The sequence below is a fragment of the Mytilus edulis genome, chromosome 1, assembly GCF_963676685.1.
Source record: "Mytilus edulis chromosome 1, xbMytEdul2.2, whole genome shotgun sequence".
NCBI classification, from domain to species: domain Eukaryota; kingdom Metazoa; phylum Mollusca; class Bivalvia; order Mytilida; family Mytilidae; genus Mytilus; species Mytilus edulis.
Window position 1 is genome coordinate 58,512,233 of NC_092344.1, and position 25,104 is coordinate 58,537,336.

The 25,104-nt window shown below is 33.2% G+C and overlaps 1 protein-coding gene across 1 annotated transcript in view; it reads left to right on the forward strand.

Annotated features, from left to right (window-relative positions):
• Positions 1-4,826: 4,826 nt before the first annotated feature.
• LOC139514529 (plexin A3-like) overlaps positions 4,827-25,104 on the forward strand; it is a 68,415-nt gene continuing 48,137 nt past the window's right edge. The window contains exons 1-3 of the mRNA XM_071303893.1: positions 4,827-5,059; positions 23,136-23,233; positions 23,934-24,158. Of these exons, the coding sequence (XP_071159994.1) occupies positions 23,179-23,233; positions 23,934-24,158 (280 nt within the window). The 5' untranslated portion in view covers positions 4,827-5,059; positions 23,136-23,178. The remainder of the gene's footprint in view (positions 5,060-23,135; positions 23,234-23,933; positions 24,159-25,104) is intronic.

A 25,104-nucleotide genomic window follows, 5' to 3' on the forward strand; every position in this document is an offset into this window, starting at 1 on the left:
AGTCCTGACAATATGTGGGAAATGAACTCTAGGGGAAACTAACAATGTGTGGGAAATGGACTGTAGGGGAAACTGACACTGTGTGGGAAATGGACTGTAGGGGAAACTAACACTGTGTGGGAAATGGACTGTAGGGGGAAACTGACACTGTGTGGGAAAGGGACTGTACAGGGAAACTGACACTGTGTGGAAACGGGACTTGCTCAAAATTAAAAAAGTTATGCATATAAGATCAAAATTCGCGTGCACAATTTTAAAAAGTCATGCATACAAGATCAAAATTCGCGTGCACAATTTAAAAAAGTTATGCATACAAGATCAAAATTCGCGTGCACAATTTTCAAACCTATCTTTGGAACTAAAGTGGTTCCGTACCTTTTAAATGTCATATAATGACATCCTCAGTCTCCATGTTGTTATTGTGTTTTTCTTATCTTTCAATTCTTAGAATTACAGGGATCAGAGAACAAGGAAAATTCCCCACAGATTTTTACAATTCATATGCTGCACTTGACTTGCGTGACTTTTCCCTACACAATGTATTCAGCATACATAAATTTAAGTTTCGGTTTATGTTTATTGTCAATAAATTTTTTTGTAAGTATATGACCTGGCAGTCCTTTACCTGTTTCGTGACAACTGATATATTTGTTACAAGTTTTAAATGGCCTTGTCCTTACAATATTAAGTAGATTTATTACGAATGACTTTACATCTAGCTGACACACAATTGAAACATAATACTTGATGACTTAACAGGTACACATTTAAATGTGAACAGTTCACATATTTGCATATTTTTGTAATACAAAAAAATTAAAAAAGGGGATGGGTATATTGTGATGGGGATTTTCAGTAAAAGTTTTTTTAGGTACAACTGTTAAATTATTTTAGATAATTTCAAACACGTGTGTGTTCTACGCGATTTATTTGCATTTTGAATTTTTCGTAGTGACTTACATTTTTAAAGCGGTCACGAGTGCTGCTGAACATTTGAGTTTCTTGATCCGAAAGGTCAAATGAGCTGTTCTCATTAATTAGCGTCCGTTGTCTGTCGTCCGTCTTCCGTTAACTGTTAAATGTAAATATTCTCCTCGGAAACAACTGGGCCACTTGGATCCAAACTTGTCGTTCAACGGTTGGTGTATCATAAGTGTCATGTCTAAAACTTGAACACAGCAGTTAAATACAAGTTTTGTTTATATTCAAAACTGATATAGAATAGATCAAAAACATTTGGCAGAGAAAAAAAGGTTCGGGATGTTTTTAGATCTTACCAGTGTCCATTTCATCAAAACTGTCAAAAATCATTTTTGTAGGATTTATTGCCCTTAAGCCCCAGTCCCACTAGACCACGATTGTACCACGCTCAACGCGATCTAAAATAAATTCAGACCGTGGTGAGATCGCGGTATAAGCGGCATGAAAATGTAAATTTCCGTTGCTTTCACGATGCTACTCCGTCCTCATTACGCTTTCTACAACGATCTTGCTACGATTATACCACGTTCTCACCGCGCTTAATCTGCAACCTCACTAAGATCATGAAGATCTTTCTACACTCATCACGTTCTCACTACGACCATACCACGAGTTATCCGTTTCCAACACGATCTTACCACGTTTCTACTGCGATTATAGCATGTTTTTACCACGATTATAATCTGCTTAACCTTCTGGAGCACTGACGCTCATATTGCGATCTTACTACGTTCTCAGCAATTACGTCAACATCGTGTTCCATATCAATACAGTTCCATTCCTTCTATTTCTGATTAATACGTAGATTTCTCGGAAACAAAACAGGTGTGCCACCAAAATCTACTAGAACACGTGGGCGTGGTGGTAGGGGTTGATTTAGAGGCAGAGGCAGCTCTGAAAGTAACGAATCCTGATCAAGAGATGTCGGACCGACCAATCCAACCTATACAACCTATTGCTGGTCCATAAAACTGAAATGACGATATTTTAGTGAACGATAGCAGAGATGACACAGATGTGTCAATATAGATATAGGAATTTGTGGTATGAGTGCCAATGAAACAACACTCCATCCAAGTAACAATTTATAAAAGTAAACCGTTATATAGGCCAAGGTACGGCCTTCAACACTGAGCCGTCGAGCAATCTATAAAGGGCCCCAAAAATTACTAGTGTAAAACCATTCAAACGTGGAATCCTACGGTTTTATCTATACAAAAACGAGAAGCATGGTTGAGCCGTTATAGAAATTGGACAAAAAGTCCTAATTACATACAGACAGACAAAACCTGGAGAGATTTAATATATTTTATGTGAAAATGCCAATGGTCGTAGTATGAACGTAGTCAGGTCGTAAAAAGAGCGTGATGAGGACAGCAAGGGCGTGCTAGAAGCGTACTATGGTCTTGAACAGCGTGGTGTAAACGTGGTAAAGTCGTAGTGGAAGCGTAGTTGGGTCGCCGTGAGAACGTGATGGTCGTAGTGAGGTCGTAATAACGTCGCTGTGAGATCGTAGCTCTTTCACTATGAATAGAATCACGCTCTCGCTACGATGGTACAGCGACCTTTGCGATCTTACTACGACCGTAGTGCGCTTTCACTATGCTGCTACTACGACCCGATTTCACCACGACCGCACCGATCACGATTGGTTTGAACATGTTCAAAGTTAGCCCCTCTCATCACGATCTTGAAAACATCACCACGACCGTGATACGACCTTACTACGATCTACATGTACATGTACACGATCGTACTACGATCATCAGAATTTGCATTTTTTTCACAGATCGTAGTGCGATCGTGGCCTAGTGGGACTGCGGTTCCTAATTTTTCTTCGCGTTTGCCTATTATCTATTTGATTAAACCAATTTTCAATAAGGCTCTCTACACCCAATGTTAACAATATGAATAAAAAATAATTAATCTACTATTACACACATGTAAACAATAGACGTATATAAAGTAATATAACAACAGCAACATCAAAAACACCTATGGTATATATTGTGGCTTAACTTATAAATTTAACACTTTTAAAAATAAAATGACTTGTAAGAGTTTTTGAATGCAGATATACTTTTGGATTTTTTAATTTCACTGGACAGTGAATTCCACACTTTTGGACCACTAAAAGAAAAACTTGATTTGTATAATTCTGTATTTGATTTAGGGACAATAAAATTATCCGATGATGAAAGTCGAGTATTGTACGATTGTTTACTACTTGTAGGCACAATAAGATTATCTTGAAAACTATAACAGATCGAGAGAAATTTTAAATGCGAAAATATAAAGTAAGGCTTTGACGAGCTCCAAAAAAGTAAACATATCAGAAATTGTCAATCTTCTACTTATTAGAGTAACAGTTTGGAGTTATTGCCCGTCAATGACGCTTTTTCACTTTGAGCAAAAATTAGAGAAATAGAGAGAAACAATCAGCAGTATTTATGATCAGCAGAACACAATAAACAAAAAAGATATTTGAGTCATAAATTATTTTCTAGTCTAGAATGTTGGAGATTGGGCATTGTTGAAGATGCACTTATTGTATAAGGGGTGAGCCATACAGACTCTTTACTAAGGTTGCAACTCGCTCGATCAAAATTGAAATAAGATGACTTATAATGTACCGTAATGTACTTTTTGCTTTTTAATGTACTCTACCGTAATGAACTTTTTGCTTTTTAATGTACTCTTTGTTTTCTGTACTTCTCGTGGTGTTTAGTAAGAGCATTAATCTCAAGCATCCTTGTCACTCCGGTCGTCGCCTTATAGCAAGCAATACGTATACCTATAATAGTATTCATTGTTATCGTGTCCTTGTCCTTAACATTCATAACATATTTGCCACTGGTCGTATGGTGAAAACAAGCAATCATTGAAACGTGTTAGATAACGGATATCTAAAACTATTTGCTGTTCGTGCTAAATCATATTGTACGTTGTTATGTATAATACTAAGTTTTTGTACCTGTTATTTTGATGCAGGTACCCACAATCTACATATTTAGTCCCTACTTATACATTGTAATCCATCTCTCCTATATGCTAGAAGAGCAGCAAAATAAAACGACTCGACTCATTCAAGTTAATATAATCTGCAGTGTAGGAATTTATAACAACAGCAATATTTCAATTAATATCCCATTTAAAAATTATTTAGATTTTATTCTTTTTTATACTAGAGGAAAAAGATGGTTTCATATCAAACTTTGTTTCTTGTCATTTTTTAACTACATGTTTACAAGAACATTTTATATTATCAAGTATTATTATGCGTCTTTGTAACTACTGTGCAAAACAACGGCGATAATTGGTGTTGATAATATTTCCATTACTAATCTTAAACTAAATACATGCTTTGTTTAAGTTTTTTTGTTTCTGTATTAAATAAATTGGTCTTCAAATTTACATATAAATGACCGATATGATTAGTTGCAATATGAAAAATAACATACAATTATTATTATTCGACATAAAATCTTAAACAAGATAAGTGTACATTTGTAAGTGATTTACAATAAAACTTGTAAATTGCGTGAAAATCCCATTTGCGGAAAAGGAAATGTGCTCTTGAAGGAAACAATAAGTTGTATTGTAGGTGTAGTGTAAAACTGTGATATTAATATAATTTTGATTTGTAATGAAAAAGTCGATTTTACCATTTTGAAAACGAGCTTTGGTAAAAAGTTAAAAACAATCTTAATCAGAAGACCAAGATATATATGCATTATAGACCTGTTACCAATTTGGTGACGCACTCTTATTGCATGCATCACTTAATAAAAGACCGACCGACTTAACGTGTGTAATACTAGATATTGCATGTTATATTGTAAAAATAAATGTACAATACTTGTGGTATAAATAAACAGCACAAAGTTGGCCATTTAAATAATATCAACTCTGCTTATCTATTCACCCAACAAGGAAGTATTGGTTACCGTCACACCTGAAACCGGAAGTAAGATATGTTTTAGGCACCTATTCAAACTTCAGGGAATTAGTTTTAGTATTATTTACAACATATTGCAGTAAAAATATATGCTGTACAAAAAACTCATTTATAGCGAAGGTAAGTGTATGTTTTACGTTAAGATATATAATAATTAGAGAATACTTTGTGGATATACTAGCTTATATATATAATAATTATATATACTATATTTATGATATCTAAAATCGATAGGTATCACTCGATGAAGGTAGACAAATAACAGTAACTGTTATATTTTATCACATTATTAAAGTCTTTTTGTGATTTATTGCGTTTAGTATTTCGTCAAAACCCGACATAGATATCCTATTCTTATCTCGGGTATTTCGTTTACAAATATTGTAGATCTTATCATTGCTTAAATTGTATAAAAGTTATACCAAGTACGCAATGTACATAATTATACACAATTAAATATTATACATGAAATTGTATAAATAGAATGGTCTTTAAAATACATTATATCAATATGTTCATATATATAAATGTATTACTGCTCAAATGTTCAGTCATAAATAAATAATGACTGTTACAGCAAACAGTGCAAAAAATTATTACAAGACCATAATGGATAAAAAAAAAGTTTTTATGATATGAAACAACAAACTATTCGTGGTGACTGACAGTTTTCAGAAACCACTCTCATCCAATCTACAGTTATCGTTCAAAAAAATTTAAAACATCAGATATATATCTCTCGTGTTTTTATTTTTTCCATAAACTCATTTTCCTATCCAATCTCGATGGTTCTATCCCGGCACTCCGGTTTTACCAACCAATAAAAACTGGCTGTCACGAAATAGCACAAGACTTCTGAAAGGGGCGTTAAACACCAATCAATCAATCCATCATTAATTCATGAATGCCTTCTTTACTTTCAACAAACGGGATTAAATTTGAAAGAAAGTCAGAATTATAGTTCTGTTGTTAGTTTTAAGATTTATAACGCTTGTATTATTCCTGTTAAGCCATTTGAAAAGGAGGAAAAGAATTGAAAGTGAAACATAGGTGAACCATTTTCGTTTCAAGACTGATTCGATCCACAAAATATCATTCTTATAAACGGGTAAAAACGATGATTAACTTAATTTTTAAAATCTATAACATGAAATCAAATAAACTTAGAAAAGTCCGATTGCATGAGGTCGCTATCTATTTATATTAATGTTTAAATATGGAAATTTATGCATGGGCAGTTTTCGAAAGTCATCTCGATGGTTAATAAGATGGCATCTAGACTAAAATACACATGAAATGTTGATACATATTTTAACAGACGGCAGTTCATTTTAAACTTTTTTTTATAATTTGGTTTCATGTTTTATTGTGTTATAAATCAAATATGAGAATTTTAGTCAAATCGGTGACTTTAAAGATTTGTGTTGATCTCTTGGGGAAAGTTTTTCTCGGATGTAAAATATCACTCTTTTTGTTTATAAAGCTCTTTTTATTTTTGAATACTTTGCCGTGTTTTATCTTGCTGTTTGGCTACTTCTGAATGCGTTTTTATCTCATGACGGTAATTCCATAAAACGTGTTATGTGCCCCTAAATAGGTTTCAGAGTAACGATCATAATCAATTATGATAATTTATTGTAGCGTACATGTATATCCTTATTGTCAGATAAGAGCTACTTTTTTTTAGCTTAAGTAGTTGTGTTAAGCACAATATACATGTACGTATATAACTCGTACATTACTTAATATCATAATTGCATTGTAAGAATGTTTGGTAGAAGGAAGTTGCAGAAATACGCTATACTAAAATCTTCCGAAGAAGCTTTAACCATTCTATATAGGGTTTATTACCATTCTTTTTTTTTTAAATAAAAAGGGCCCGCTCCAGTCATGCTTCAATGATTCCCTATATAATCAACCAAATTTTTCCCACGAAAAAGGGGGGGGGGGGGCGGGCCACCCAGGGCCCCCTGATTCCGCCTATGAGACACAATGCAGGATACTACATGTACTAATTAAGATTGAGTCACACCAATTGAGATCGGGGTCTTTTTAGGTAGTTTACCACTAGAGACAACCATCACTTTCACAGAATGGCTATATAAACGACAGTTGACATGACTGCGTTGGCACATGTAAACGATTTCACGAAGTAAATACCTTGCATTTTTAAAAGTTTTGATATTAAACGATAAAAATAAAAAAAATAAAGAATCGTGGAATATAAACTACCCTACTGTAATTTTTCAGCTTAGATTTAACCTTCGTAAATAAAGTATATTGTAGTACATTTTTTATAATGTAAAGTACCCGATATTATTTTGGGGGTGTTATAGAAAGCTATTCAGCCATGATACGACTTTTCTTTTTATAGTCATATGTATCGCATTTCGTGCTGTGTGTTCAGCCGATACATATAAGGTATACAATATCTGTACTTTGTCGGAAAATATAAAACTTATGTGTATGAGCAATAGAATCGGGACGAAAAAAGAGGGTCAAGAGATACCAAGAGACAAACATAAGTACACAAAACACAACATAGAAAAAAGAAGTAAGTCCTGCTGTACATGTGACACCCGTCGTGTTGCTCATGTTAGTACAAACCTGGTAATAAGTCTAATTCGATAGGTCACATTCGTGAAAAGGGAACGAGATTGTAGTTACCTAATAAGGAACATACCATACATATATCAACTATGAAACGAATATTCCATAACGGTCAATCATCTCGTGATGGCGTCCGTAAAATTTATGAAGGAATGATTTCATTATCACCATTAGGAACTCTTAATTTAATAGCTTACTTGTGAGCAGCAACCATCTATCAAAGAAGATTATGATAGGAAATACAGGCCCGGGAATATTGTATTTATTGAGAGATAAATACTGTGTACATGCAGACGCTGCTGGAATGTTGCTACATAGAAATCGAAAGTTCACAATTGGGAAGCTGAAATCATATCTTTTGTCGTAAAGTTTTGTTTTTAACCGACCCTCATTGCCAATGTCTTGCTAAATGTAAGTCAAGATGAAACCGATGCTCCTGTTTAAGGTATTACATGTTAATTTTGATTTACTGACAATGTACCGATATTTTTATCATGCAGCAATTTTCACCTGTCACTTTAAGGCTAAGTTTCTTAAATCAAATTAGTTGTCTCCTGTTTTTTTCTTGGAAATCGACATAGTTTAAACGGGGACCACGGAGATATATCAAAAATGAACTTGCATACAATCCACATTACATTTTGCTCAATGTGAAAGAGGAGTTACATGAGACTTCAACTTACTGTACATGGCATATATAGATAAAACAAACAGTCATTTGAATGTGTAATTTAATTTAACAATTATAGTTCGCTAGTTGCAGGAAAAATCTCTTTCTTTGCAATCAATAGATATACGAAGATGTGGTATGAGTGCAAGTGAAGTATCCATCCAAGTCACAATTTGTAAAAGAAAAACCATTATATGTCAAAGTACGGTCTTTAACACAGAGCCAAGTACATTTACAAAGTAGTACCTAAAAAATACGTTTTAACTGATGATAAAAGCCTTTGGTTTAATTGACATGGAACGTTTGTAACTGACGTCGTTCTAACTTTAACAACGAAATTAGCAAACTGGGTCACAAAAGTGTTATTTTTTATACGGATTTGAATATATTTTACTCTTTCTGACGTAAAAAACATAGTTTTACTATCAAATCATTGCTTTGATTGATAAATCTTACCACTTCATTGGCAAAAAAAAACGTTATGCAGTAATCTTAAATAGATTCGGATTGTTAGTAAAAGACTCTGTTTAACGGACTTTAGTGTTTCGGTATTTTTTTCATTACCAATCAGTGCTCCTCTCACAGCGGATTTAAAAACAAGATTTTTTACAACATGAGCAGTGTTTTTTGTGAAGTTATGAAAAAGTGACATAAATATAGAATCAAGGCATTTTGATGCTGACTTTATCTGCAAGAATATGAAGCAAAACTGCCGGTTGGAGCTGGTATTATATGTAACATAGTGTGCTTGTGACATAATACGATATATATGGGTTCAGTAATTCCATATGGGATGAGAGCGAAAGTCGAACCCTATATGGAATTTACTGAATTTACATATATTATCGTATTAGGCCACAAGCACAATATGTAACGAAGTTATCTTACCAATTAGTTTAACATGTGGTATTTAGACTAGTGGCCTATCAAAGTGATCAAGTCTTCAATACCGTTAGTATTAAATACCTATACTTCCATTGGGCTATATAAAAAAGCCAACAATAACAACCTGTAAGCTTTAAATGTGTTTTAGGAATCTATTTCAATCGTTCATCATCAATGTCTTCGTCTGTTGAAACCTTTAAGATTTTCTTCTTAACCTTGTTGATTATATAAAAGGACAAAGGGACGTAACAGCACTACTAACTGTGTATTGGAAAAAGGCCCGCCTGCTAACCTAATATGGAAATCAACTAACCTTAAATGGAATACGCACGGTCTCCACGCGGTTGTTTTCTTTAACCAATCATATTCCTAAAAATGTATAGGAGGTTAGCTAAATTAGAATGAAATTCATAACAGTGTGGCTGTGGCCTTTGGTTGACACATTAAATTCATCCATTGACTGGGACAATTTACGTGAACGTTTGTCTGTAACGACCACTGTTCACGACGTACCTACGATAGACATTTAAACTGTGGGGTCACCAAAGGTTTCTTAACGCCTTTAATTATAAAATAATTCGAAAAATTAATCAGGAATAACCTTTTATGTTTTGATTTATATAATTGATATAAATCAAAACATCGTGTTATTTCTGATTAATTTTTCGAATTACTTTATTAAGGTGTTGAGAACCTTTGGTGACCCCATAGTTTAAGTGTCTTTAAAAAGTACATATTGAGCAGTGGTCGTTACATACAAACGTTCACCTAAATTGTCCCAGTCAATGGATGAATTTAATGTGTCAATCAATGGCCACAGCCACACTGTTATGAATTTCATTCTAGTAGAGAACACGGAATTTAAGAACAAGGTAACTATGTGTACGTGAAAAACACGTTGTGATAGTCGTTGGGTTTTATGAATGAAATCACGTGTATTGATAAATCGACACAGATGGACATAAAGAGCATGTCTGATTCTGTGTTTACTTCCGTGTTCCGAAAAACAAAACACGAACTTTATCAATTCACTAAAGGGCCTATATTACAGTCTAGATTTGAATTAAACCCTTCACAGAAAAGTTCGTATATACTAGTACTACCATAATTATGTCATTTTGTCATTGCGAACTCTGTATTTGTCCGTCAATTATTTTTAGTTTTTTAGCGGATTTTGTCACACTTAAAAAAGGACTAGACATTTTTTTGTCTGAACTTTCATAGTATTTTTCGTACTCATGTAATTGTGGACAGATAATTTATTTGAATTTATTTGATCATTCAAATTAAGTTCGCCCTTTTTGTTTTTATAAAGCATGAATATAAACATGGTCGGGTTGGGTTGTTGTCTCTTTGATACATTCCCCATTTCCATTCTCAATTTTATTTCAACTTTTACAGAATAACAATATCACAGACTTTTAAATAGATTGATATAACGAGAGTATTACCTGACCAGTACAAAAGTTGCGACTGCTGGACAGTTTTAAGCGATCATGTGCTGCCATGGTGCTGATGCAGTTGTTTTTTTTTTATTGTTTTAAAAATGTATTTGGTCTAGTACCCCAAGGCACATATGGCATTATCCAGATTTGGTATAATTGATTGAATTTTGTTTTGTTGTTTCTGATTTTATTCTGAAAGGAAACCTAGAATTATCAAATGCAAATGGATACTATCCTTCTGTATCAAATACCGTGCGACCCAAGTGTTAAATATGACAAGGAGGTGTCGTTATATATATAGAGTTACAAAAAAAATGTACTCTTGCTTTGCATTTTATTTTCAAATTACTCCTATGCAATTCAAATAAACTAGTTACAATTTTCTATATAGCAAATTTGGTTATTTTATTACTTAATCGTGTCATTTAAACTATGAAAGTAATTTGAGGTATGTAAAAATATATTTACAATGACTATATATGAAATCGTGCGTGATAATGTATTATAATACACTGTAGGAATAAACATTTCCGTCACCATAACCGGGTTCCATGCGTGCAACTGTAAATGTAAAACTATATTGTAATATAGTTTGAAAAAAACTTCACCATCTGGTTTCCCGAACAAAATACACTAAGACTTCTGGCTTATAGATTTTGAAATTAATTACTCATAGGAAATACTGACTTTAGATATCAAACACGATAGGAAAAGTAGCAAATACTTGAATTTACAATTTATCCCATTTTTACAACATGACACCAGCGTGTAATCAACATTTGACCAACGCCTTGTATAGTCTTATTAAATTATATTATAGTAACCATGAATTTGTTTTAATTTTCTGTACATTTGACATGATTTTTTTCAAATATTACCCTACACAATTGTTTCAAAAGTTATTTTGATAAAGTTATAGGAAGACGACAAAGTATCTAACACACACCCTTGCTTACCGTGCGTACACACCACACGCAGAAAATATTGGTACATTTTTAAATATAAAAAGAGAAATCCTCTACACGCACTGACTAAATGCAGTTTGAGGCAAACGACTTTTCTCAGACTTCATTTTTCTGTTGACGATTGTTTGTCTGTGATTGATTTAAATGTACATGTACATCTACACGTAAAATAGCACAACGCTACAAGTACGTGCGCATATTTTAAACTGAGTAGAAAATTTATAAACAAACTTGTTTTATCTGTTAAATACTTTGTGTTTAGTGATATTTAGGAACATTTTTCTTATTTTGTTGTTTCTTTCTTTTTTGTGATATGAATATTATAATGACTTTCTCTTTTGTCACATGAAAAGAGAATTTGGATTAGCGTAATACATGTATATACATGTACTATAGTTGATACTTTACAACAGTAAATAATGAGTTCAAAGTTCGGACAAACGTAACGGAACGTGTCCATTGTGAGGAAGTGCACTTTTTTATGTGAAAACTCGTGGCGATATAATCGTATCGTGCTGACGCAATGTTAAGCAATCGTTAACCAATAGATTATGCATTGATTAGTGATATATTTCAAATCTTGCATAATGTATAATTACCTAATAATATGTTGTTCTCAAAACATACGTGATTTGAAAAGACTGTTATTAGTCAAAAGTGCAAGGAACACACATGTGATGTTCATGTCGTACAATCAAACCGATGTACTTAATAATTGCACCACAGAACACTTCAGTTACTGTCTTTATTACAGAATTGACATTTTAAACGCGTTTCACAACACACTGGTGCGTGTAATTTTACAGGGGACAAGTAGAGGGTGACCTGCAAAGACAGGTTATTGCTTAACAAGGGTGACCTTTATTGCAATTTATAATCAAAAAGAAGACTGAACATTGGACACCATCTAAACAAACGACAAGAAAATGACATTCTGCATTTAAATTTGATCAAACCTATGAGATTTCAGTTTGTCTTATATAATGTAGAATGAGATGTTAATTAGTCTTTATCACGTAGAACAACAATTGATGATGGAAGAGGCAGATATTTTTTCTGACATTTTGTAATTTTACTATAGGGAATTTCGTTTCCATTAATATGAAAGATGTAACAGTTTTAATTGACAATTCTGAATGATTAAGGACCACTGACCTCTTAAGCAGAATTGTAATGATTTTGAATATTTGATACTTTGAGGACGTTTTGATTACTACTTATATCTTCGGATCATATTAAGAAATACAAATACAAACTGTTATGTAGTAAAAATTCATAATCCTTAAAACAATGTTTAATATCCGATATAATTAATTTACCTGTACCTCAACAACCATATACATAATTTTGCATCTTTTAATAAAACCGAACGATACATTTATCTCCTCGTACAAATACAGCTGATATTTAAAGACACTAAACAGTTATTGTCTATATAATGTGTTTAGTTTCAGAAACAATAGGGTATGATTTCATACTTAAAAATAAAATTAGATATATTATACATTCAATTTAACTTCCTCTTGGTACACGGTGGGTATGGTTGTCCTGCGAGAGAACGTACTGTGCTGGTGATTCGGTCCTGACGGGTGCTGGTGGGTCCTGATTCTGTGCTGGTGGGTTTGTTTACATTGTATCAGAACGGCAATAAAACGACTGTTTTGTTGCTTAATTTTTCTCTGATGCGTCATAAGTACCATGCAAAGTATATTACAACAATATTATATTGCAAAAGTCGTGCAAGTTCGTTAAACGGAATTGTCCTGACGATGTGCTGGTGATAAGAAAAACGGTCCTGGTTCTGTGCTCCTATGTCCTGGTTCTGTGCCTTTATATTTTAGTTAAAAGTGGCATATATTCAAGATCATTGATGCTGTACTGTTATTGACTAATTAACTGTTGTCTGCTTTCTTGAAATTGACATTGTTATGAATCTGTTTACTGTTATTATGAGAGAAAAATTACCCCTATTTTTTATTCTTTTTAAAATTAACTGTAATTTTATTTATTGGCCTGTTAATGGAACCCTTCTTGCCCCCTTTGAAGATAAGAAAATATGTTTACGATTTTCGGGATTACGATCATTTTGCAAGATCACCAAAATACGTTGTAATTTATACAATACTTATATAAAGTAGATGATGTGGTATGTTTGTTGTCAATGGACAAATTTCCATAAGAAACCAAAGGAAATATGTGTTAACAACCATACGTCATTGTACGACCTTCAACAATAACCCATAAAATAAAAATGTAAAAGGTTTTGCATAAAAATGGAGAGCAAAAATATAGAACAAAGGACTTTCTGAGCGTTTGAATCATATGTCTTTAGCAGCTTAAAACACATTTGTTTGTGAACAGTTGAGTGCTGACTATAAGAATGACAATAGTATTGCGGATTTGTTTGTGTTTTTTTTGGATGGGATGTGGGTAAGTTAGAGCGAGGTTACAGTGGAAGTGTTAAGCTTTGAATAGTTTCCCGTAAGATTTAAAAGTTGTATTTTAAAAGAAAAATGTATCTTACAGCTATTAAGAATCACTTGCTGTATCTGTAAGATATTTTCAACATAATTTTTTTGTCTGAACGGTTTAATATCAGGTATTTTTTTTCGAAAGTTCGATAGAACACTAAAAAAAATTCACTATTTTATGAAAGGGCAGACTAGAATATGCCAGAGAATATGTCAGAGAATGAAGACGAGATAACCTAGAGAACACTAACAAAACTAAGATTTCTTAGCTTTTTCATTTCAAAATTCCAAAATAAATAAATATTTTTGATAAAGAATTACAGGGGAGGAAGTGAACAATGTGTCCTACTTTTCTATATTTAAATATTTTTATGAATAAAAATCAAATGTGCCTTAATTATAATTGAAAATGAGTAAATGGAAAAAATACCCACCTAAAATACACTTTTATTTTAATATTGGTAATATCACCAAGCTTTTAAGTTTTGTGTGTCAAACACACCATCTCTGTAGTAATGACTCCTTACTAAGATATTTCACTTCTCCATTTTTTTTCTGCATTTTTTTATATTGTGAATTCTTAGTATTATTATATTAAAATGTAGCCTTAATTTATATTTAAAAAAACTGAATCTAAAGCCAGATAAATCAAACATTTTTGTTTCCATCTATCCGTTTTCAGGACTTTAACAATCAACGTAAACACGCCTGGAAAGTAAAATGCGCACTCGACTGTCTGTAATCAACCATTTTTAGACACCCTCCTAAAAAACAGGCCGGGATAGGGGTTCAGAGATGCAAATTAAGTACTTAGATCAATATTTTATATTTTCGATTATGGTTTATCTCCCCCTCCTGTGGCCTGTCAATTACGAAAATGTGCAAACTGCAATAGTATCAAAACAGCACAGACAATGAATAATAGAGATATAATTTTGTACATTTACATGTATCAAGGGGAAACTTCTTGCAAAGCATTATTATTTATAGTTCATTATTGTATTTAGTAGAAAAAGAGAATTTGGTGAAAATAAAATCACTATTTTTGTAGAAAATTCACAGACCTTTGTACAGAGATTTTTGTTATGTTTAGCATGGGATCAACACAAGGGTACATTATCCTTAAAAATCTATTTAAAAGTATTTGAAACTAACGTTTGCTTTGTTAATTGTGCCTTCAATTTCAAAAATTAAAATATCTCGTAACTTCATATTACCAATTGAGTATAAAACAAGTATATAAGTTTAAAAAAGAAATTCTTAGATTAAACACCTAGATTTAACTTTAAAAGTCATAACAGTTTACAACAATACAAATCTACACACACAAACAACTGGCTTAATTTCAACTGATTATCAACCCGAATCGCTATAAGATCATATATAAGCTCACCTGCGTCGAGGGGTCGTGTGAGGTTCATGTATTGTCTTGGCGTCCGTATTACAATTTACTTGACTAAATGTTACCAAATGATTTTTCAAGAGTGAATCTAGGAAAAACAATATTCATCAACAAACATGACCACTGTCTGTTAAAATGTATTCGAGTTTTTAGTTACAGCCGATTCCATTGAGTATGTAGACAAAGGTTATATCTTTGGTTAGCTTGCTTGTTAGCTAAACCGTGAAGTCATTGTTATGTAAGGTATATTACCCTCCTTTCGAAGTAGCCTGGTCCTACAGACAGAAAGATGTGTCACTTGTCGGACTAGTCTACTCTTAAAGTAGGGTAGTTTACATAACCTAACAATGACTTTTCTGTTCAGCAAGCAAGATAACCAAAGATATTCCCTTTGTCTACACACTCATTGAAATCGGCTTTAATATTGCAAATGTTCAAGCAATTAGGGCAAAACTTACCGAGTAAAAAAAATCAAAATGTCTATCTACCTTGCACATTTCAGAAAATTCAGATCAGATAACGAAACTGGGTCCAGCAACATTTAGAAGCAATTTAAGATTTTGACCCTCACAGTTTCCATTCACCACAAATATTCTCGTTACAACGAATCATTTTAAATACAAAAATACCATTTGCAGCCTTTTGTTTATCTATTAATACATGTATACGGATAAAGTTATGAAAGGCAGCAGGGTCACCAGGGTGAGGAGTCCATGTCATCTGAAATAAATGCTAAGCATAGATCTAGAAAGCGGCAGATAGTCATGACATTAAAAAAAACTCTCTTCTTTTCGACTTTTTTCTAAACAAATTGACACATAAAATGAATTATATAGTATTGTGGAATTTTTAACTTGTGTTCAATTCATTGGTTACACCTTTTACTGGGATAACAATCCTGTCAAGTATGAACTGGGTAAAATATTTCAGAAAAGAAGATGGAAACGGAAAGTATCCGTGCGTCAGGTGCAACAGCATAAGAACAGCTAACATACCTCGTCAGGGTGGAAGCTAAAAAGTCCACGAAAATTTGATTTAAAACCTTTACTCGTTCCAACAAAGTTATTGAGATTTTACTGAGGATTTAACCATCTACGACAACAAAATTTCTTTTTTTAGAATTTACAGCTCTTCTATAAATATATGCAAAGCAAACCATTGATTAAATTGCTTGCTATGATTGTTTGTATGTTTGTAAACGACAGGTAAGTAGTCTGTTTACTATATACTACAATTTGTTTGGACAATAAACATTAACTTCAATTCCTGTCAGTTTGTATTTGTCCAATCAAATCCCAGTATGTATTGAAACTCCGCCTACCTATTGTTTGAAAACATCCAAGCAAACATAGCATGCAAGTCAATCAAAGTTTTTTTGCATGCTTTTATAGAAGAGCTGTACTATATAATGCAAAGAAGCGTTTAAGTCTTTCGCCCAAAAATACTATCAATTTCGTTTTGTCCTATGTAACTTCCATACCATTTCCTTCCATTCATGATCATTAAATTGAACTGTAAAATATTTCCTGGTACCTGCTTAATTCCTTTATAAGTCTTATGTAAACATAATTATGACAATAAATGTTGTGAGCACAAGATTCACTGCACATTTTTAAAGTTCTTCTTCATCAAACATTGAAATGTGAACTTAAGTTTTGAGACTTTTTTCATCGACACGATTGGGATTTTTGTATATGAGAACATGGTTTATCTATTAGTTGAAAATGCAGCTTTGAACTAGCTTTCGGTATCTGCAAGCATTCGTTATTCAATAATGTGTGTCTTTGTGTTATTATTTTATGTAATAAATTGTTGTGTTGGTACACCACTGTAACAATGAAGGAGGAAATGAGGAGGATTGGTTGGATGGAAGTGGGGAGGGGTATGCGGAGCGCTAACAAACATGTCTATGCGGCATGGGCTTTGATCATTGTTGAAGCATCAATGTAAGGGGCATTTAATATCTTAATAAACTATTCTTATTTTAGATACTATATATTGTTATCTGATATTGGACGAAAGATGTTGCCCTTTTATGTAATTATTTAATACAAGTTACGATCATTTGAAAACACACATTAAACAGCCAAATGGATGCACAAGAGCTAAAATAGGAGTCATAGATCCTATTGACAACAATTATCTGCCCAATTTTATTGATTTTGTAACATTTGTTTCAAATATGACCAACTTCTTATCCAAAATCACCAGCACCGTATCAGGACCCACCAGCACAATGACAGGACCCACCAGCACAGTATCAGGACATGAATAAATTGAGAAAATGCTAAATTTTAATAAATTGCAATGTTTTTTTCACAAAATAGTTTTGTCGTGTGGATTGCGGTATAGAAAGAAAAATCTCAACTGTTTTCTTCCATTTTTTATGAGTGAAAACGTCAAAAATCATCATTTTCGTCTTTGTTTACATTTTTTCATTGATCACCAGCACCCGTCAGGACCAAATCATCAGCACAGTACGTTCTCTCGCAGGACAACCATACCCACCGTGTGGTAAAACTACAGGAACAACTTTTGCTGCTAAAACTGTTACTGTTACTATGAAGTTTCGTGAAAAATAATATCCTAGAACGGAAAGTTTATATGCACTATTATTTTTATTCAAATGTAAAAATATATGGCTGTGCGGCATATTCTCAACATTTATATGCCCTGAGCTTCTAAGAGTTTAAACTTCTACTAAAATTCTATACTACATGTACCCTTACCTCCATCTTTGGACTTCCTACGAATTAAAATCTAGGCGCTACCATGTTTTTCTATACTGGTTAAATTCCCAAGTGATGTCTCTATGAGATGAAACACGGAGATCATATATGGGAACAAGTACGTTAACAAATCAACATATCTATGAATATTTATATCTCCCCAATAGAGGCGTGGTTTGAGAAACAGCTGTATTTACAAAGTGTAAACTGTAACTAGTTTCTAATCATTCTTCACGTGTCTGCACTTGAAACTCTCTATGAAAGTAAAAAGACAGTAAAAATAACTCTTCTAAATGGGTCCATCATCAAATTATTTATTCTGTGAGAGAAATTTACTCTACAGCGGAAAAGAAAGACCTGACCCACATGCATTTGATCAAATAACTTATTTCGTTCCACAGCAATTTGCCTGAATTCGGGAGAATTTTTAACCGTTTACATGACTGTTCCTCTTCAACTTTTGTTATTTAAAACATAAAATACGAACAAATCTTTCTAAAACCTGCTTACATAATAGCAGAAGACATAGATGTAAGGCTGCATTTCCTGTCTACTTTTAAATTATATGTATGATCTATATGATCGAAATGTCAAAAGTTAGTTTTTTTGTTTTAAGTCATTATATTAACTAGTAAGATTTCCCCCTATATTGTATGACCACATCGATGGCAGCGTTCTTTACTTTACATTGTTCATTTTATTCGGGAGGAGTATTTGATATGACTTGAAATTTGTTCGCCGCGTTACATGAAATTGTTAATAACGAAAACCACCTTCCGCTTTTTACAAAATAATAGATATAAGAAGAAGTGGTATGAGTGCCAATGAGACAACTCTCCACCCAAGTCACAATGTGTAAAAAGTAAACCATTATAAGATAAAGTACGGCCTTCAACACAGAGCCTTGCAATTGGTTCACACCGAACAGCATACTATAAAGGGCCCCAAAAATTGACGAGTGTAAAAAATAAAAATAAACAGGAAACTTAAAGTAACGGTCTAATCTATAAAAACAAAGGAGAATGAGAAACACTTATGAACCACATAAATACACGACAACGACAAGATAAGGTTCCCGACTTAGGATAGGTGCAAACAAATGCAGCGGGTTTAGATGTTTTTATAGGCGTTAACCTTCACCTAACCTTAAAACGTTTGTCTTATGTCACACCGAAATCTTTTTATCTATTATGTTTAATATAAAATATGTTAAATGTTGAGTGAATGTGGTGCTCCTAATAAAAGGCATGCCAATATTACGTACATTGTTTCGTTCGGCGGAAGAATAAATTTTGATTACCCTGGATTATGGATGATATTGGGAAAATGGGATTTTAAGCAAAAACCAATCAACTATACCGATGTAAATTACTAACTAAAATATTAAGGATAACTGGCATAATGTGAAATAAGGCCCTTTTATATAAGCGTGTAGAAAAGTTGTGCATTTCAGGTTAAGCCCCAGTCCCACTAGACCACGATCGCACCACGCTCACCGCGATCTAAAATAAATTTAGATCGTGGTGAGGGTGCGGTATGAGCGGCATGAAAATGTTAATTTTCGTTGCTTTCACGATGCTACTACCTCCTAATTACGCTTCTACAACGATCCCGCTACGATTAATCCATGTTCTCAACGCGCTTATTCTGCGACCTAATAATTACTACGCTTATCAAGATCTTTCTACGCTCAACACGTTCTCACTACGACCATACCACGAGTTATCCGATTGCAACACGATCTTACCACGCTTTTACTGCGATAATAGCACGTTCTTACCACGATTTTACTACGTTCATACCGCGAACTTACTGCGTTCTCAGAAATAACGTCAACATCGTGTTCCATATTAATACAGTTCCATTCCTTCTATTTCTGATTAATACGTAGATTTCTCGGACACAATACAGTCATGCCAACAAAATCTACCAGAACACGCGGGCGTGGTGATAGGCGTTGATGTAGAGGCAGAGGGAGCTCTGATAGTAACGAATCCTGGTCAAGCAGAGATATCGGATCGACAAATCAAACCTAAATTACAACCTATTGCTAGTCCATAAACAGGTCAGGACCACTACCTTATATGGAAATGCATAAATTAGCATACTTAATATGTTCTCGCACATGTAATTGTTTATTTACATGTGACGCAATTTATTTTTACCAAGGTTTTTGACCAATCCACTAAATGAGTCACAGTGCATGATGGACTTCTACGTGTTTACAATCAACCAAGAACACGTGTTATTTACTGAAATACAACACATTTTTTCGTGCAATGCGGGATTCACAATTTCGCTTAGTTTTTCATTTTGAGTATCCTCATTTATAGTTCGTGATATAAAGTATAACTTCCATGCTCAGATTAACGAAGAGTTGTTTCTATGCGAAGAAAAAAGGGTTTGAATTACCCGATATATAGCCATTAACATGTTTGATGATGGCACAGATATTTCACGTATTTGTTCACCAGAAGCAACGAAACAACAGCGAAAAACACAATTACCAATGAGACAAACTTACTGGTGTAAAGTAAGCCGTCGATAACAGCCGGTGCTGATATTCAAGAGTACAGCAATGTTCGTATAGATAATTAAAGGCAAATGTGGGATCCTTGAATTTTGTGTTCGTAAAAAAGGCGAAGAAATATTTACATACATGGCAGTGTTAACAAAATCTATAAGTATTTTTGTTGGTCACATTTCAGTATATGGGACTTCCAAACTGTTCCCTTTTTTTAAGGTAGTGAAGTCAGCAACTGTAGTTTCAGCTTGTTCGTTTTTTAACGGGCTCGGACATTTGCCAAACTGAATAAAACCATTACAGCTGATTTCTTAAACCTGCAAAGTAAAACTTTGGTTGGCTTGCTTGCTTTGTTTGTATAGTTGTTTATACAAGCTTTGAAAATAAGATTGACATCTTTAAACAATATATATATATAGGTATAGTTTAACTTGTATATTTTATATTTTGTACAATAAAAAAAAAAAAAACAAAAAAAAACAAACAAAAAAAAAACAAATAAAGCAAGCAAGCTAACCAAAGTTTTGCTCCATATACATTAGGAAATAAGCTGTAATGATTTTATCAATATGTATGTGCGACAAGGTGGAAAATTTGATATGTTTTGTGAAAATTGCAGCGTTGGGTCTATAACAAAAAAGAAGATGTGGTATGATTGTCAATGAGACAGCTGTTCACAAGAGACCAAAATGACACAGAAAATAAAAAAAACATTTATAGATCACCGTACAACCTTCAACAATGAGCAAAGCCCATTTCGCATAGTCAGCTATAAAAATCCCCGATATGACAATGTATAACCATTCAAACGAGAAAACTAACGGCCTTAATTATATATAAAAAAAAAATGAACGAAAAACAAATATGTAACACATAAACAAACGACAACCACTGAAATACAGGCACTGATACAATATATTTTGTTTTGATGGGATAGATTTCTTGTCTTTTTATATATTTAATTGGGCCGTTTTTTGTTGTTGTTTTTTTTATTGTTTGGATTGTTTTATCCAAGTAATTTTTGGGTCATTAATAGCTTATTTTCAGCATTGGACCTATGACTGCTTACTTTACTAAATTATGTCTTTGTTGGAAAGATGTCTCATTTGGCACTCATACCTCATCTTCTTATTTCTATATACAAAGCACGTTTTAGAAAAGAAAATAATAGGTAATATGGCACCCACTATGATCCAGAGACTTTTAAAATTGGAGATATTTTACATATGTCAACAGGACAGCAGCCGAACGATAAAAACACCTCTGAGGTATATTTTGTGATAAAATTAGCAACAAATGGCTATTATCGATGGATGAAACTATAAAAAATGTATTGAGCTATATATCGTACCCGCTCAGTCGGGCGGATCCAGGGGGGGGGGGGGTTCCGGGGGATGGACCCCCTTTTTTGGACGATCAGTGCATTTGGATGGGGACATGTAGTTGGAACCCCTCCCCTTTTGTCCATGGTTAGGACCCCCCTTTTAAAAATGACTGGACCCGCCCCTGCCGCTTTCATAACACTTCTTTTTAGCATACTGAATATTATGATGTTCTTACTATTAGTTCAGGTCCTGATAAAAAAAATATACATTCAGTACAGAAAGAAGTGTTTCAATGAAAGTTTCGTGTTTTTCTAGGCAGAAATGATTTTGCAATGACATTATACAGGTTTAAAAGAGCTCAAATGATTTTCTTACTGGACAGTGGTCACTTCATTGGATATTTCACTGTGTCATGTCGTGAAATTAATGCAGGTTCAATTCATAACAATGCACAAAACAGGTTCAACTACTTTTGCAAGGCGTAAAAGAAAGTCGAATCGTGAAGCCAATAAACAATATTTTTTTAATCTGAGCATGCAAATTGAACATTACGTTATATATTTTACATTAAATATATTTGCAGAATGAAAACTTTGGTAATGAGAGTCCCAGACAATATATTAATTGACTGTTTTCCCACTTATTCCACGTGTTTTAAGTAGTAGTTTACTCGTAGTAGCCCACAATGCATTGTAGTTCATTGAGTCGATTGGTCAGTTTTTCAAGGCCATATTGGCCTTGTGTTTTGGAAATTACTATGCAAAAATATTCTGACGTCAGAAAATCTAGAGTTCTCGACCTGATAAAGCTCAAATGGCGATATTTTAGTGAACGATAGTCCCGCTTCAGGTTAATGTTTTTGGTTAAAGTTTTTGATCAAGGCAGTTTTTGTTGAAGTCCTATCAACTTCAAACTTAGTACACATGTTCCTTATGATATGATCTTTCTAATTTTAATGCCAAATAAGAGTTTTGACTATAATTTCACGGTCGACTGAACATAGACAGTGATAGTGCGATTGGGGCATCCGTGTACTATAAACACATTCTTATTTTTATAATATTTTTGATCTATTTGCATTTATTTTATTTTTTCATTTCCACTTGGTTTCAGTAGATATAATTTACACAACAGTTCTCTCTTATAATATTTTTCGTTTTCATATTTTAGCAGACATAGTTTGAATTTATACGAAGATGTATCGACAAATAACATGTTATTAGCATTGATAATTCAGACTACTGTTGTCTTGACAGTTACAGCACAAAGTGAGTTTTTCATTATTTGTCAGTTAAATAAATTATCAACTATTATACAAATGTACAACTTCCTATTATCAATTTCACTTTAATTTTCACATAGGTTGCTATGTTGTGTTTTGCGAAACTTTGTTTGTGTTTCAGTTGTGTTGTTTTTCCATCGTATTGGTATCTTTCGTCCTTATTTAGATATAAAGGGTGGTGTTACTACTACATTTAAAAAGCTGTAAAATAAACTTACCGTCAAGTTGGCTTTCAAAATTTGGAATTTCAGAAGCTAAGATGAAATATAGCAGAGCAGCAGAAATTGATAAACTTGTCACACAAACCCGACTTTTAGTTTATTCGTTAACACATGCTATACAAATCGGTGTAAATGTACATTCTGTAAAAGCAAATCATGGGCGATTTGTATTTTTGAATGCATCTTGGGGAGTCGAGCACAACAATAAAACGAGAAAAAAACACATTCGAAATTTTATTGCAATTTTATTCCCTCATTAACAGGCTTAATTTTTGTTTGTTATCGACAACGCACGCTCTCAACAGACTGAATGGAAATATGAGGACTCATTGATGTGACTGATATTTTTTTTATATTCGAAATGTCATAAAGAGCATAGCCATTCGTATTTTCAATTATAATAGGTCTTCAAAATATGTACCTATTTGAATGGCTTTTCATTTGTATTTGCCGCTAATATTACAGAGAACCTTACACCAAATGGCACAGCAACGCAAAGTTCTGATAATGACGCAGTTAAAGGCAAAGCAGAAAATGCTATAAACCCTCCAATATCAAATGTATATAGTATAGATGATTGTTCAAGTACTAAACTGTCACCAAAAGGTATTACTGAGGCTTGGTGGATGTTCATTTTTTCCTTCGACACTGCATACATAACAGATGTAACAATATACTACAGAGAAAATTGTAAGTATCATCAATAAATTTATACATGTATAATTGTAGGTCTATCGTCACATTTGTAACACCTTGATATCATTTTAAATTAATCAAACAAGAGGAAAATTTGAATATGGGGTTTTAACAATGAAATTGCAACCCAACGAAAAATTAACGAAAAAAGCACACAGATGGCAACATACTGTCTTAGAAATAAAATCGTTATTAAGAAAGGATTCATTTAACCCATCAGTACTAATCTTCCAGCGGATCCTAAATATATAAGTACTGCATTTAGTTCATAACAAAGTTTATTTACATACAAATATATAATTTCGATATATATATAAACCGGTATATTTATACATTTGTATGTCATTATACCGTTTGGTAAACTGTTCTATAAAAATAGGGAAATCTCGATTTACCGTAAGCAGTAACGCATAAATTTAACATTTCATAGCAAGGAATGCACAAAAACATTGAAATGTTAGGAACTTTATCACCAGAATATTAGACATAAAAAGTCCATTGAAAGTCAATTTTAACTGAGAGAATTGGAACTATAGCTTCTGAATGATTTCTGAATTTATCTACGGGAAATTTAAAAAAAGAACAATTATTGTTATTAATCATGGCATGATTAAAACACTGACTACTGAGCTGCATGATGGTAATTTTAGGTTATCCAGTCCATCGACGGACGTATCGACCCAGTGTTTTTAAATTTAAGTAACACTTTAATGTTTAGCTGCTGAGGCGCTTTTCTTTTTATTCAACTTCATTTGCAGCTCGTAAACCTGAAATATTTGAAGGATAGGGATACATAAATTCGTGCAACTAATAAGATCTACAGTTGTATATAACCAAAAGGGACTCTTAAAAAATACTAGCCAAAACCATCTAAGCTTAACATGCCAGAGGGAGTAGGGTAAATAAACGTCGTTCTAAATCGTTCTAAAACGGTATTTTA